At 39.4% G+C, this 14,228-nt stretch overlaps 3 protein-coding genes across 6 annotated transcripts; all 3 read left to right on the forward strand.

The window, feature by feature from the left end:
• The first annotated feature begins 701 nt into the window (after nucleotides 1-701).
• On the forward strand, nucleotides 702-7,964 carry prps1b (phosphoribosyl pyrophosphate synthetase 1B). Of its 4 annotated transcripts, none has more exons than XM_078788223.1 (7): nucleotides 702-849; nucleotides 2,578-2,767; nucleotides 3,163-3,261; nucleotides 4,581-4,705; nucleotides 4,834-5,007; nucleotides 5,080-5,239; nucleotides 6,998-7,964. In XM_078788223.1, the coding sequence occupies exons 2-7, from the start codon at nucleotides 2,657-2,659 to the stop codon at nucleotides 7,088-7,090; spliced, it is 762 nt and encodes a 253-aa protein (XP_078644349.1). In that variant the 5' UTR covers nucleotides 702-849; nucleotides 2,578-2,656; the 3' UTR covers nucleotides 7,091-7,964. The 4 variants fall into 4 exon arrangements, with proteins under 4 accessions (XP_078644349.1, XP_078644350.1, XP_057919823.2 ...); XM_078788224.1 differs by lacking the exon at nucleotides 702-849 and adding an exon at nucleotides 1,775-1,889; XM_058063840.2 differs by lacking the exon at nucleotides 702-849 and adding an exon at nucleotides 1,897-2,222 and having other exon boundaries at nucleotides 6,998-7,963.
• Nucleotides 7,965-8,288: 324 nt separating this feature from the next.
• On the forward strand, nucleotides 8,289-10,365 carry LOC131110484 (solute carrier family 25 member 53-like). Its single transcript, XM_058063656.2, has 2 exons — nucleotides 8,289-8,538; nucleotides 8,679-10,365. The coding sequence occupies exon 2, from the start codon at nucleotides 8,686-8,688 to the stop codon at nucleotides 9,556-9,558; it is 873 nt and encodes a 290-aa protein (XP_057919639.2). The 5' UTR covers nucleotides 8,289-8,538; nucleotides 8,679-8,685; the 3' UTR covers nucleotides 9,559-10,365.
• A 985-nt stretch (nucleotides 10,366-11,350) lies between these two features.
• On the forward strand, nucleotides 11,351-12,572 carry tmsb1 (thymosin beta 1). Its single transcript, XM_058063422.2, has 3 exons — nucleotides 11,351-11,481; nucleotides 11,907-12,026; nucleotides 12,140-12,572. The coding sequence occupies exons 2-3, from the start codon at nucleotides 11,927-11,929 to the stop codon at nucleotides 12,184-12,186; spliced, it is 147 nt and encodes a 48-aa protein (XP_057919405.2). The 5' UTR covers nucleotides 11,351-11,481; nucleotides 11,907-11,926; the 3' UTR covers nucleotides 12,187-12,572.
• Nucleotides 12,573-14,228: the final 1,656 nt, after the last annotated feature.

A 14,228-nucleotide genomic window follows, 5' to 3' on the forward strand; every position in this document is an offset into this window, starting at 1 on the left:
CATGCTTTATAGATTTGATCGCCGGAACATGTATTGACTCACAATGGGCATAATAATAATAATCATTAACTCAATCATAAAACTCAACTCTGATCACCCAAATTATGTCTCAAATGGTTTCTTTTCGCTGATTATGTCTAGTATATTCGGTAATACTAGTGTAATAGTAACTATAGGGGTGTTATTTCATGTCTAAAGGTCTCTGATAATGTTAAAAACCCATATTTAAAAGGTTGTGAACATGTTTTCTATGCTCTAACTACAAAAAATAGTTAGAATCCGATTATCACAGTCAGGTCTGGAACCAGTTAACAAGTATAAACACTACACTACAAAGGTAGTAAGTAAGTAAAGTAAAAATACCTGTAGTTTTTAGATAAAATAAGGTTTTACAACATGTAGCAATTTCACACAGAAATTACACAAATTCTAACAAAATAATAATCTAATAAATAAAGTCAAACACACCTTCACAAGGAGACAAAATGGCCAATACAGTGCCGGGGGGGGGGGGGGGGGGGGCAGTGTAGTAATCAGACAAATACAACACAGCTGTGCAGAGCAGGTAAGATGTTGATCGGCTTACAAATAAGTGGGTGGAGTCAGAGTTAAGGACCAGTTGAAACCAATTTATCACAGGTTATTACTGGTAAAAAAACATACAAATAGTAAGATATAGTAAGATATTTGTAATATTTGGTATTTGATATTAGTAAGATATTTGTTTTTGTTGTGGTTACATCAATCAAACGGTGATGACAGTATATTTCATATGGTCATTTTCATTTTATTTATGAATAAACCCCAAATCATGAGAAATTCAGATTCATCCTGAAGCCCATTTCCAAGGTACTGTACCTTTAAGAACAATAATTAAAATTAAACAGATACTTGCTTGGAAATACTAATACTAATACTTTAATATACACTTCTGGGATTATTATGTTATCAGCCTCATGTTGTATTGTATTACTTTCCCCGCACTGAGCAGCCAGACGCTTTTGTTTGTGGTTCTATGGTTATCATCACACTTGTCCTCTTTGCCATCTCATCTACCATTCTATGGTGGTATTTCAAAAACACAAAAATGCAAAACATACTACAGTTATACTCTTATATTTCTAGTTTAACCATGACATTAAATGAGTTAGTTTAATGGCGTTACATGAAGTTGTAGTGTAGACTCTGTACTTGATGCTCCTGTCTCGTGTGATGTCATCATGATACCAAGTGACACAATCAGTAAAGTATTGAGTACTCCATAGATAAGAGCACTCATGAAATTCACAGGTGGGAGAGAGCATGCACAAATAGAGTGGAGACACAAACTACATTTAGATCTACAGATGAACCAGCTTTATTAAGTTTTCTTTGTTTTTCACAAGCCGCTGCATCATCCCCATTTACCCCATCTCAGCATCCAAAGTATCAGCTTTATTGCCTGTTTTAATTACTTTTAAGTATAAACATTCTGTGAAACTTTGTTTAAAAAATAATTAATTTAATTAAAAATAACTTAAAAACAGCATTTTCTGCTGCTTACTGCGGGTTGCGTTTGTAAGAGTTGCTGCCCTGGGATTACCATCGTGCATTACATAAGTAATTGAGCTAATTACTGCTATATTTACATCCCGTGTGCAGCATCATGCACATTTAATTAACACATTCCGTTTTTATTCTTGTCTCAAGGGATAAAAACAGCAACCAAAGTCACACTGAACAAATCCGACAAAAGAATACACGCAGTCACAACGTCACATATATTTGTTGACTGTCGTTGTGCAAGTTATGAGTCTGTTTTTGCGGATGCTATTTTGTAATGTCCGAGTTGGCTTGAACGCAGCATTGACTGTCGACGCTGGATCCGAGTGACGTCATCACGATAAGACGTAAGTGAAAGCGTGTGCGGCGCACGGCGAGGAAGAAGAGCCGCATGCGTGATGTGTGGTTGTGTAGAGGTGGCTAGGTCGTACGCGGTGGTCCTAGGTAATAGTAGCCAGACAACGGTTCGATTACCGTCTTGGACTTTTTGACTCTTACAACGCAGGGGGGGGGACAAAACAAAGCTACCGACGTCTCAACGCCCTGGACTGCAGCAAAATGCCGAATATCAAAATATTTAGTGGTAGCTCACACCCAGACCTGTCTCAAAAGATAGCAGACCGCCTAGGACTGGAGTTGGGGAAGGTTGTAACCAAGAAATTTAGCAACCAAGAAACATGGTGAGTGTATTGTTGCTTTAGCTTCTTAAAAAAAACAAAGTAAAAACAAGCAACGGGCTAGCTAACTGCGCCAACGTAGCCTAGCTAAACGTATCCAACGTGAAACGTGACGTCACGCTGAAATTGCCGCGCATGTCTTGGATCTCTTGCTGTTATTATGCCTGAAAATTCATGTACAATGTCTAAAAAAGCTATAAGCATCCCTTTTTTGTTATTTTCTAACCAAGCTCTCCACCTTTTAACCCAGAGTCGCAGCACATTTGACACCTTTTATTTATTCTTCTCCCTCCCTCTTGTGTGTTTTGTTAGCTCTTTGCTGCTAAGTGCTGTTTGTTTTGTCACCCCGCCTCTACAGCGTGGAGATAGGAGAGAGTGTACGTGGAGAGGACGTCTATATCGTTCAAAGTGGCTGTGGGGAGATAAATGATAATTTGATGGAGCTCCTAATCATGATCAACGCCTGCAAAATAGCCTCTGCCTCCAGAGTTACAGCTGTCATCCCTTGCTTTCCATATGCCCGCCAGGACAAGAAGGACAAGGTGGGGGTGAGGGACATGTCTAATTATCTCTGTCATGCTGTTTGCCATCCAACATCATGACGAGAAGCCTCTGGCCATGTCCATGCACTGCTTTTTTTGTTTTGCTCTTCTCATCCCTCCATATTGCATAGTCCACTGCCTGAAATCCTGTTACTTCAGTATTAAAATATATTTTGGACATTTTGTTGAATGTACCGTATAACCTTTGACACCCCCCATCGCATCCGGGACACCACATTGCCTGTATTACTGCAGGTGATTATTTCTCAGACATTATTATAGAGTGGTGTGATGTTTAGAAAAAGATGTCTAATCTCCAAGTCGAGTCCTATTTTTAGCCTCAAGTCACGCCTGCCACCAGACTTATTCCATGTGACTCAACAGATGCATTTTCATCACAGAGCCGAGCTCCCATCTCTGCCAAGCTGGTGGCCAACATGTTGTCTGTGTCGGGTGCAGACCACATCATCACTATGGACTTACACGCCTCGCAGATACAGGTGAATATTTGCAACACTGCAACAAAGGTGTGGTTTGTTTTTACTTCAGCGGAAGACCACTCTGGGTTTAATCACTTCAGCATACAATCGGAATTAGTGCTTGTCTTGCTGGTGGCTAATAATATGCCCGAGACAAGAACCGTGTGTGTTTCTAGGTATCATGTTTGCGGAACTATTGCTGTTCAAAATGTTTTCAAGCGCTATAATTCGCTGCTCTGCTCAAACTACACAGATCTGTACCAAAAACATTACTTTGTGCATATTTGCAGTGTGAATGCAAGGGGATTAGGAGTAATGTCTCCACTGGTCACAATGACAGTGGACATTACAATAATACAGACTTCCCCCTTCCCGCAGTTAATTGGTTCCAGACCCGATCGCGTTACTTGAATTTCCTCAAAGTACGATTCAATGTTAATAAACAGAATATTTTCTGACAATACTTTAGCACAGTGTTTTTCAACCTTTTTTTTGCCACAGCACGTTTTTTTACATTGGAAAAATCTTGTGGCACACCACTAACCAAAAATGTTACAAAATGTCACTATGACATCACATGTGCATCAATAAGTCTATCAGAGGAACAAGGTAGGTGTTGCCACACGAACCAATATTACATTGCTCTGCCAGTCTTTACACCACAGACACTCGACAGTAGCCATGTTTTTACATGACGAGTTTTTCTTATTCCGAATGACCTTTCGGGAAACAATGGTATCCATAGAAAGGAATATTCCAATCTCTTGTCTACATGCGCCGTGAAAATCAAACAGAATAGTAAATGGGTCATGTGCGGTAAAACGTAAACATCAACATCACGTGATACCGGCTTCCCAGAGTTATTCTTTCACTTGTTGGAATAACTCCGTATTGCCAGTTTTTCATCTGTCCAGTCTTGAAATTTAGTTTGAATCAAAAACAAACTTTTCTGAGCAGTCCAATGCAGATTGCTGTTAAGCCATGTAATCGATATCAACAGAGCTCACTCATGGATGAGTTTTGTGAGGTACCTAGTAGGGATCGACAAATATGGTTTTTTTTTGGTGCCGATGCCGGTACCGATTTTTTTCCCATCGCCCTCAGCTGAAGGCCGATTTTGCTTGGGCCGATATATGTGGCCGATACTGCTTTTGATCCCTCAATTTACATGAAAAAATCAGGAAAAAAACGCAAATATCGGCCGGCCGATGTATCGGTCGATCCTTAGTACCTAGTCCTAGTTGTGACATACCTGTGCATGCTCAAACTGAACACTTTAGCACACATGCATTACCTCCATGCCTTCATCTGAAATGAGACCCCTTCCAATTATCTTTCAGGGATTCTTTGACATCCCTGTCGATAACCTGTATGCAGAGCCCGCCGTGTTAAAATGGATTAAAGAGAACATACCCGAGTGGAAGAACTGTATCATCGTCTCACCGGACGCTGGAGGAGCAAAGAGGTAAACAGACCATTGAGACAAGGTGCTCCAGACTTGCAATTTAGAATCTAAAGAGATGATGATGATGAGGCTCTATCTGTGAAGTGATTTCTTGGCTGTAACGCTGCTACTTTTCATTCTTTGTGCAGGGTCACCTCCATCGCTGACAGGTTAAATGTGGACTTTGCCCTGATTCACAAGGAACGGAAAAAGGCGAACGAGGTTGACCGCATGGTTCTGGTCGGGGACGTGACCGGCCGGGTCGCCATTCTCGTCGATGACATGGCAGACACATGCGGGACAATCTGCCACGCCGCCGACAAGTAAGCATCAAGCAGACGACCCCGGCACGATACATGTGATCTCATACTAAACTAATAGTTTTTGTGTTTTAGGTTGATTTCTGCTGGTGCTACAAAAGTCTACGCCATTTTGACCCATGGCATCTTCTCCGGACCCGCCATCTCGCGCATCAACAACGCCTGCTTTGAAGCAGTTGTGGTTACAAATACGATTCCCCAGGAAGAGAAAATGAGGCATTGTCCCAAAATACAAGTAAGGGCATTCTTTTGCAGTGGTTCTCAAACCTTTTTCATATTGTTGCAAAAGCAAGTTTGTGGTTATGTCAAAATCATCCCCCTTTTATGTAACTAACAAAATGCACAAATGGAGGAAAACAATGAAAAATCCCTTCTGGATTTCTTATGTTGTACCAATATTGTCCAGCAACTTACTAATAGCGATAAAGACAGCAGGGTTCTACTGTAGTCATCTTGGGAGCCACGGTGTAACAGGATTTATTTGTGCATTCATCCTGAAGAAGACGGCATAAATTAACTCCATGCAGAATTTCCTACTAAAGAAAAAAGATGGAGTCACACTCCACAGCGAGACAACCATTAATGGAAAGGAAGGCAATCTTGTTGCATTTTAGGGTGAATGTGGAGTCTCAGCACACCTGAAGATAGACAGGTTGCGTAGGAAGCAGGCGTTAGCCAAACAAGTGTTCAAAAAGAGTTAATTCATTAGTTTATTTAGATAACGTTTCGGTCCATTTGACCATCATCAGACATATTTTCCCCATCCCTGCCCTGCACACACATATGTATGTCCCCGATGGGTGCAGGCGACCAATCTGGGGACTTAGGGGGCGACCTGTTTTGATGAGTATCATGAGTAACAGGGCTCGTCAATAACGATGTACCGATGGCCCGGGGCAAGTTAAAACAAAATTCTGGCAAGTAAATCCAATCAGTGATATTCCCGTCGGGCAAGTGCTCTTTGGCATTCCATACTGCCAAGAGTTTTTTAAAAAAGCGGTTCTTGTTGGGTGTTGGTAAAACACAGACTGCGTAATTCCGGTGGTAATTTGCAAACCAATCCTTGCAAATCTTGAAATGGACCAATCAGAATCGTTTATTTAGACCGCGGTGCATAGTCCACAGTCCGCGTTTTACCCACACCCGTTCAACCAATCAGCGATGGTTTGACTAGGAAAACATCTATCATGGCGTCCCTGCCAACATGGTCTAATTCTTCAACAACTTCTGAAGGAAAACACCAAAAAGTGATGAACCAGTGCCTCCTAAACAAGTATTTTATTAGCGGCAGCAAATCAAATGATAGCACAGGTGAGTGAATCACATTGCTGTGACAATTTGAAGTGGTCACAATGAAACACCACCGATTAGATCCAATACCAAGTGCTGATTTTGCACAAGCTACAAAATCTAGCGCTTCCATTTCTCTGTGTATTTTTCTCACCTTTGCTTCACAAATTATTGTTTGACCATTGAGCATTTTTTTCTGCATTAAAAACACTTTACTAGTACACAAATGTGTCTATTCAATAATGTTTCATTGTGGTGCCTAGAAGTCTCTTGACAATCCAGATTTCCAAGCAACGTCATGATCTATGTAGGAAAACAACCACAAGAAATGATAATCATTTCATCTTTATTTGAGATTCTCATGTGATGCCACAAAAATTAGATGATATCATTATGGCAGTCTTTTCATCTAACAAGTTCGGGCAAGTAGTTTTCACCTTAAGGATTCCCCATGGGCAAGTCATTTTTGTTTTTAATGTAGAGCCTTGATATAACATTCATTTAACAGGTGTACAGATTTTAACATATGAAAAAACATTTTTTTTATACATAATTCAATTCAAACATAGCACATAAACACATGTACAAATAGGGGCAACCATGCCAATGATTTAAAAAAAAATTGGGGGGTAAAAATTAAAGCTGGTTATTTCTGTCCATCGCAATTAAAGCTCTAACATTCAACAATTAATTTTATTTTCAGGTTATCGACATCTCCATGATCCTCGCAGAGGCCATCCGTAGAACTCACAACGGCGAATCTGTATCATACCTCTTCAGCCATGTCCCATTGTAACGCCGTCCACTGTCCAGCCAAAAAAAAAAATACATGGAGAGACATCCCCACACTCACAACAACAACCATTAGTGAAGCTCTCCTACCAACCCCACTTGCTGTGGGATATGGGGGGTGGTCTGTTACCTTGTACATTGTCTCTCACAACCGGGGGCACCAAATGAGCTCCCGGTTGAGGCAAGCGTATTTATTGTTCTTTGATTAAGTGTCTACTGTGCACTTTGTCCGCTTCTCATAACCTGTAGAGACTTATAACGAATGAGAGACCTCAAGCGTGCCATCCGAGATCTCAGGAAGGAGAATTCCGTGGAATAGAAAGCTGTTACAAAGAGGACGTTTTCATGATCCATCTAAATGTGTAAACATTAGTTTATGGTGCCACCACAAGCTCCACTAAACACAGAGTGCCTCAAGAGTTTGAACTTGCTCCTAATTTTATTTTTAGGGTGTTTCATGTAAAAAAAATAATAACACGCAATAAACAGCATGTGAGCGTTTCAACTCTTGAGGCACCCATTCTTTAGTGGCGTTATGTTTTATGACATTTTTGTTTTTATTAGCTCGGGATCTCTGCAGATTGGAGAAACGATACCTGCTAAGTAACCCTGCTCACCAACCCTTTTCATTTTTTGTTTTGGGATTATGTATCGTTTTAATGCCAAACTATAACGTTTACTTTTTGAGTAGGCACCATTTATCTTGGTACGTGTTTTTAATAAAACTGATTGGAATCCGAAACAGATGTCTTCTTCATGTATGCTGCACAGATGTGCCAAACTGACTGAAAACTGACTGAATGTTCATTTATCTTTTTAGTTATATTTTAAAGAAAATAGTAGGGAATTGTGTCATTTGTTTTACTTCTGATTAAACCTCTTTAAATATTAAACCTCTGGTTTATTGCTGAATTAAGTGTGGTAATTGTGTTAAGATTAGCATTAAAAAATACATTTATTTAGACAGCAGTTGTTTGGCTACAAAGATGTAAAGCAAATGTAACCAGTAATAATTCGCGATTTTAATTAGTTTTCTTCTTTTTTCCCAAAATATACCTCGACTTCCGGCACTTCTCCAAATCATTAGTCTTCAAGACACTGAGACACGCCCGAGTTGTTGATTGACAGAACAAAACACCCAATCCCTGACGACATGACGTATTTGGTCTCCACCAATAGTTATTCTAAAGTGGGCGGGGCAATGCTTGCTAAGCGCACTGCATCCTGTTATCTAGAAGCGGCGACTTATTTACTCGTCCTGATGACAACCGGACACTTTTGGGTTGTTATTTTGAATAAAAATAGAGGAAAATGTTGACATGTGTAGAAAGCTAACGATAGTATCCGTGTCGGATGTCTTTTTTTAGAGTTTAAATTGAGAAATCACAAAAAAAATGGTGCTGTCATTGTGGCTTGCCTCTGCTTTTCTTTACAGTATTGGCATTTGACTGAGTAAGTACAATTCTTATTCATTTTAGTTTAGTTTATGTGTCATTTTTTTTATTGATTTTTTTTTTAATTCCTACATCTGACTGTTCATGTTCAGAATAAGGGTGAGGCACTTGATGTTGATTTATGATGTCATTTTCCAGCTGAAGAATGACCAGAATTCCCAACCGTGCACAAGATGAAGAGCGCCTTAAGGACTCGAAGGCACGTTTCCAGAGCTACCTCCACGGTGGAACCTCAAGCCTGCTCTCCACTCTTATTGTCTTCCCTGTCTACAAGACTGTTTTTCGCCAACAAATCCACAACATTCAGGTTCACCGAGCTGTCGATCAACTCCGCAAGGAAGGCCTTCTGAAGCTATACAGAGGGGTGACGCCGCCATTATTGATGAGGACACTTAGTGGGACGCTTCTCTTTGGTTTGCAGGATACTTTCCTTCGCTTGCTCTCTTTGCCGTCCTTCAGTGTCATACCCCACTCATGTCTTCCGTCTGTGGCGGGCCTCGGTGTTGGAATAGTCGAAGCAATAGTCTTTACTCCATTTGAGCGTGTTCAGAATGTATTGCAGAGTGGCCGCAATGACCGCCATTTACCGACTCTAAAGAGTGTTCTCATGAAGCTGAAGGCACAGAAGATCTCGTCCGGGTTCTACCGTGCCTTCTTACCTATTGCAACCCGAAACGCTCTCGGTAGCGCTCTTTACTTCGGCTTAAAGGGACCCCTGAGTGCCGCTGTAGCCGGGCAGGGACTCTCACCATTGGCGTCCTCCTTCATGTCAGGGACCCTGACCTCCATGGCAATTAGCTTGACCTTGTACCCGCTGTCTGTACTGGTCGCGAACATGCAAGTCGGGGTGCAAGCAGAGCCGAAAGGGGTCACGGCCTGTTGGAGGATGCTGTGGAACTCCCGACAAAGGAGTGTGGTTTTACTGTACCGCGGGGGTGCACTGGTTATTCTGAGATCATGTATCACCTGGGGAATCACCACAGCCATTTATGACAGGCAACAAAAGTCCTCCAGCTGATACATCGAGATGTTAGAAATGCAAGATTACGCCGCAATGTAAGCAGAATGAAGGAGTGGGTGAATCAAACTTTTGATCGAGCATTAATTCTGGAAAAAAAAAAATAGGTCAAACAACAATCATCATGAATCATAACACATTTCATGAGACTTCAACTCATTCTCAGTTTGTTTAGCTTTTTATGATAAACCAGACATCAATAAATGGAACTTGTTGTACACTTTAAAAAGTAATTCAGACTATCTGTTGACACCACTTGATTTAATACATAAATGCAATGTAAAAAAATTAATTGATTTAGATCAGGGGTCTCAAACTCAATTTACCTGGGGGCCACTGGAGCTAGGGTCTGGGCAAGGCTGGGCCACATCAGGTTTTCCAAAAAAAAAAAAAAAAAACGCATTTATTAAAAACAGAAAAATATACAAACTTTTTCAGTGCTTTGGTTCCGATTTTCTACAAGAAATTGATAGAAAAATACTATTTTTCTGCACAAAATAAGATGAAAAATAAATAAACAAATCAAGAATAAAGAAATTCAATCAGTAATAAACAAATATAATAATAATAATAAAACGGCAAATAATAAAAACTTACGAAACCACATATAGTTGGTGGGTAGACAAATAATTTTTTTCAGATTAAAATGAACAAAGCATTATTAGAGCCCTGTAGACATGACAAAACACGACTATAGTCACATTTATACTCTTTTTATTTACAACATATTGCGCAACTGCAGGGTCTTGAGACACATGCTAACTCGCAAACTAGAGAGCTAGCGACCTAAACGGTAGCCTTCAAATTATTTCCTTTAAACTTAAATAGCCAAAAACTTACCACTTCCACACGGATAGGGAGGATAACTATTAACAGTTATTTAACCTTTAACATCAACATTAATCAAACGTAATAATTTTTTCTGGGTACATGATACCATACAGCATCCATATCAAACTTGCGCAGGAAGGCGGGGGCCTCAAACTAGTGTCCTGTGGGCCACATTTGGCCCGTGGGCCACATGTTTGAGACCACTGATTTAGATAAACTTTCTAATTTGCTCACTTTATTTTTTAAGTTATGTTCAAATAATAATGTTGGCTATTACATGAACTTAATTTAGCATGTCATATACACTCAAATTTTATTGTTGGTAAGCTTAAAACAAATTTCAAGTTGCCATGACTTAATAAAATTAGCTTGGTAACATAAGTTCTCTCAACATTAACCTTTCCATTTTAAGTTCCATCTCCTATATATATATATATATATATATATATATATAGTATATAACACAAGAAGGCCTGGCTACTTGGATATAATAAGAATAATATGTACAATACAATTCACAACACAATTTTATTTTAAAATGTTACTTCCCAATGGATGGAAAAATGGCTTATGTTTGAACACAACTATAAACAATAAATCCAATCTTAGGTAAAATGCTCATTTTGTCATGATTACATGTCTTCTAGATGTGTGTAGAAACGTCATTAAATAATATCACACCAATTAATATTAAACTAGGCATCAATCTTACTGTATGTTTGTATCGGTTTTTTTTTTACTATTTGGGTGGGGTGTATTTTGCACAGACTTGCTATACCCCAACTTGTCCACTAGATGTCAATATATCACAAATAACCGCCACACCCAAATAGGATTTACAGCTCAGTGTTGCTCATTGCCAAAACACAGCGTTCATGCTTACATGCTAGTAGGCGGGACCACATGTATTAGCCAATTGAATTGCTTCCTGTAAGCTTTGTTAGCCAATGGGAATCCGAGGCATAGGTGTGCTGGATGGTTTCCCGTACAAAGGGGGTGTGTTGCGCCTATTTATTAAGCCGTTTTTGCTTCCTGATCCAACACACTCATCTTACCTGCGGAACACGTTCACACTGCGCACCTCTGCACCAGGTAAAAATTATATACTCTTTGTGTATATACTTTTGTTGTTAATGCAGATTAAACTGTAATGTTTCCTTTTTTGATGACACCAGCAGTGTTCTGCTTTACTTTACATTATTTGCTGTAATGCAGCTTTATTTTATTTACCTATGATGGCTTTTTTGAATAAGGGCAATGCTATAATAACAAAATACTCCATGTTGCAATCATAATAAAGGTAATGAAATGTTTTTTAAGACTTGCGTAACTTCAGGGTTCACTACAGTGCAGGTATGTTAACCGGGGTGGGGTTTGACGAGTCTACCTGTTTGGGCCTGTAGCAACCACACCTTTTTTTTGTGGTTAAAAAAAAATTCAATTGTATCAGCAATGATGAAGCAACATACCGCCAGTTAATTGAATGTGTTTGTTTATCTTCTTATTTGTTTTTTCAGTGCTTGGGAAAAAAAGCAGAATGGGTGACAACCCTGTCAAACAAGAAGTGGTGTCATTTGACAAATGTAAGCTAAAGAAGACCACCACTTCAGAGAAGAATAAACTTCCGACTAATGAGGGTAGATTTTCTTGTTTTCTGTTCCCGTGTTGCATGCAAATATGCAATATATTACATTTTGTTTGTATCTGCTTTGTCCCCATTTATGATACTCTTTTTTTTTTTTTTTTTTAGACATTGAAGCGGAAAAGAAAGTGATTCAAGAGGAATGTAGTAAATGAATCTGCCCTTCATCAACCCTGGCTTTCGCTCCGCCGATGTATATCTTTCCATCTTCTGCCACTGTTGCCATGTGCCAATATGAGCCAACCATATATATACCACCCAATGTGTTTTATTGTTGTGTTTTCAAAAAAAAAAACATCATTTAGAAAGAATCAGATAAAGATAAGATGAAAAAAAATTTGATTAGTGTATGAGTAGTGCCATTTGGAAATATTACGAAAAAAATCGCATCAAACATAATATTTTTGTAACTTTTTAAAATTAGCCGGACTGTTCTGCAATAAATTCCCAATGTTTCTTTCTATTGACATGCAATTTGACAAACTTTAAAACGTGTCAAAAAAAAGATATGCATGTAAAATAAATGATTTGTGAAATGAAATGCTTTGCTTTTTTTTTTAAAGTGACATGAACATGTTGCAATAAACCAGTGTTTCTTAAAAAGTGGGGCGGAACCCCCCCTGGGGGGGTTTTGTGTGGAACTGTCGAGAGGCTTTCATTTTAATGCAGCATCTACATGTACAATTTGACTCTTGAATATACTGAAAAATATGAAAAATGAATAAATATTCATGGTACTTTGATGATCGACTAATACTTGCTTTAAAACGCAGATTCCCTTCACCGATCAACACCCCCCTGTTGCAGCATTCGGAACAAACTGACTTCCTGTCTTTGTGACACTTTAGATTAGATAGTGCGGCATTTCGGGGCGAGGAATACTGTACACTAATGTACAATGTATACTGTAAACATTATGTCCCGGGACAAGGATGAGTTACAGTATTATTGTCAGTATTGTATGGTAATGGTAATGGTTTTATTTCATTTGAACATGCATCAGATTACAATTGAATGCATCACATAATCAGTTCACAGTTCCACATGTCCAAAAGGAGTAGGAAGAAGCAAAGCTTATTAAATCCTACCCCTCCATCTGGTACTTTTTCAATCAGTAACTGTTACATTTGTTCACTTCCTGCTTTCTATAATACAGTTTAAGGTTTTTTTAAATAATATCACAGCCTATACAGTAATTGGAATGAAAAAGGTGTTACAATTTTACAAAAATTAGTAGCTCTTGGCCGTTTTCATTTAGTAAAAGTCGCTCTCACAAGAAAAAACCTTGGTGGCTCCTAATATAGTCAGTAGTACTCCTATCTACAATGTTTACACTGCATGTATGTGATCACTATTATTACATATAAACATATAATACTGTTTTGTAGTCCTATTATTTGTCTGTCCATCCCATTCTTCCATTTTCTATACCGGTTATCCTCACAAGGGTCGCAGGGCATGCTGGAGCCTATCCCAGCTGTCTTCAGGCAAGAGGTAGGGTACACCCTGAACTGGCCGCCAGCCAATCACAGCGCACATATAGACAAACAACCATTCACACTCCCTACAGCTAAAAGTCAACTCTGAATCCCAGACATTACTTCCTGTTCGCCAACCACTCAGCTCCACGAGGGTCCACATTTATAGCGACACACACAGGCACTCTTACTATGTATACTATATTAGATAATACGACTGAAAAGGTGTCTATAGGGGTGTTACGTCATATTTGAGAGCTCTAATTATGTTAATTCATTCATTCATTTTCTACCGCTTTTCCTCACAAGGGTCGCGGGGGTGCTGGAGCCTATCCCAGCTGTCTTCGGGCGAGAGGCGGGGTACACCCTGGACTGGTGGCCAGCCAATCACAGGGCACATATAGACAAACAACCATTCACACTCACATTCATACCTATGGACAATTTGGAGTCGCTAATTAACCTAGCATGTTTTTGGAATGTGGGATGAAACTGGAGTACCCGGAGAAAACCCACACACGGGGAGAACATACAAACTCCACACAGAGATAACCGAGGGTGGAATTGAACGCCGGTCTCTTAGCTGCGAGGTCTGCTCGATAACCACTAGTCCACCCTGCCGTCCTTCTAATTATGTTATGAAAAATATATTCAGAAGGTCACAAACAGATTTTTTTTGTTTTAGCTACAAAAACAAATAATTTATAGGTACTTTTTTG

Source organism: Doryrhamphus excisus, linkage group LG22, assembly GCF_037039965.1.
Source record: "Doryrhamphus excisus strain RoL-2023G ecotype Guam linkage group LG22, RoL_Dexc_Guam_v1.1, whole genome shotgun sequence".
NCBI classification, from domain to species: Eukaryota; Metazoa; Chordata; class Actinopteri; order Syngnathiformes; family Syngnathidae; genus Doryrhamphus; species Doryrhamphus excisus.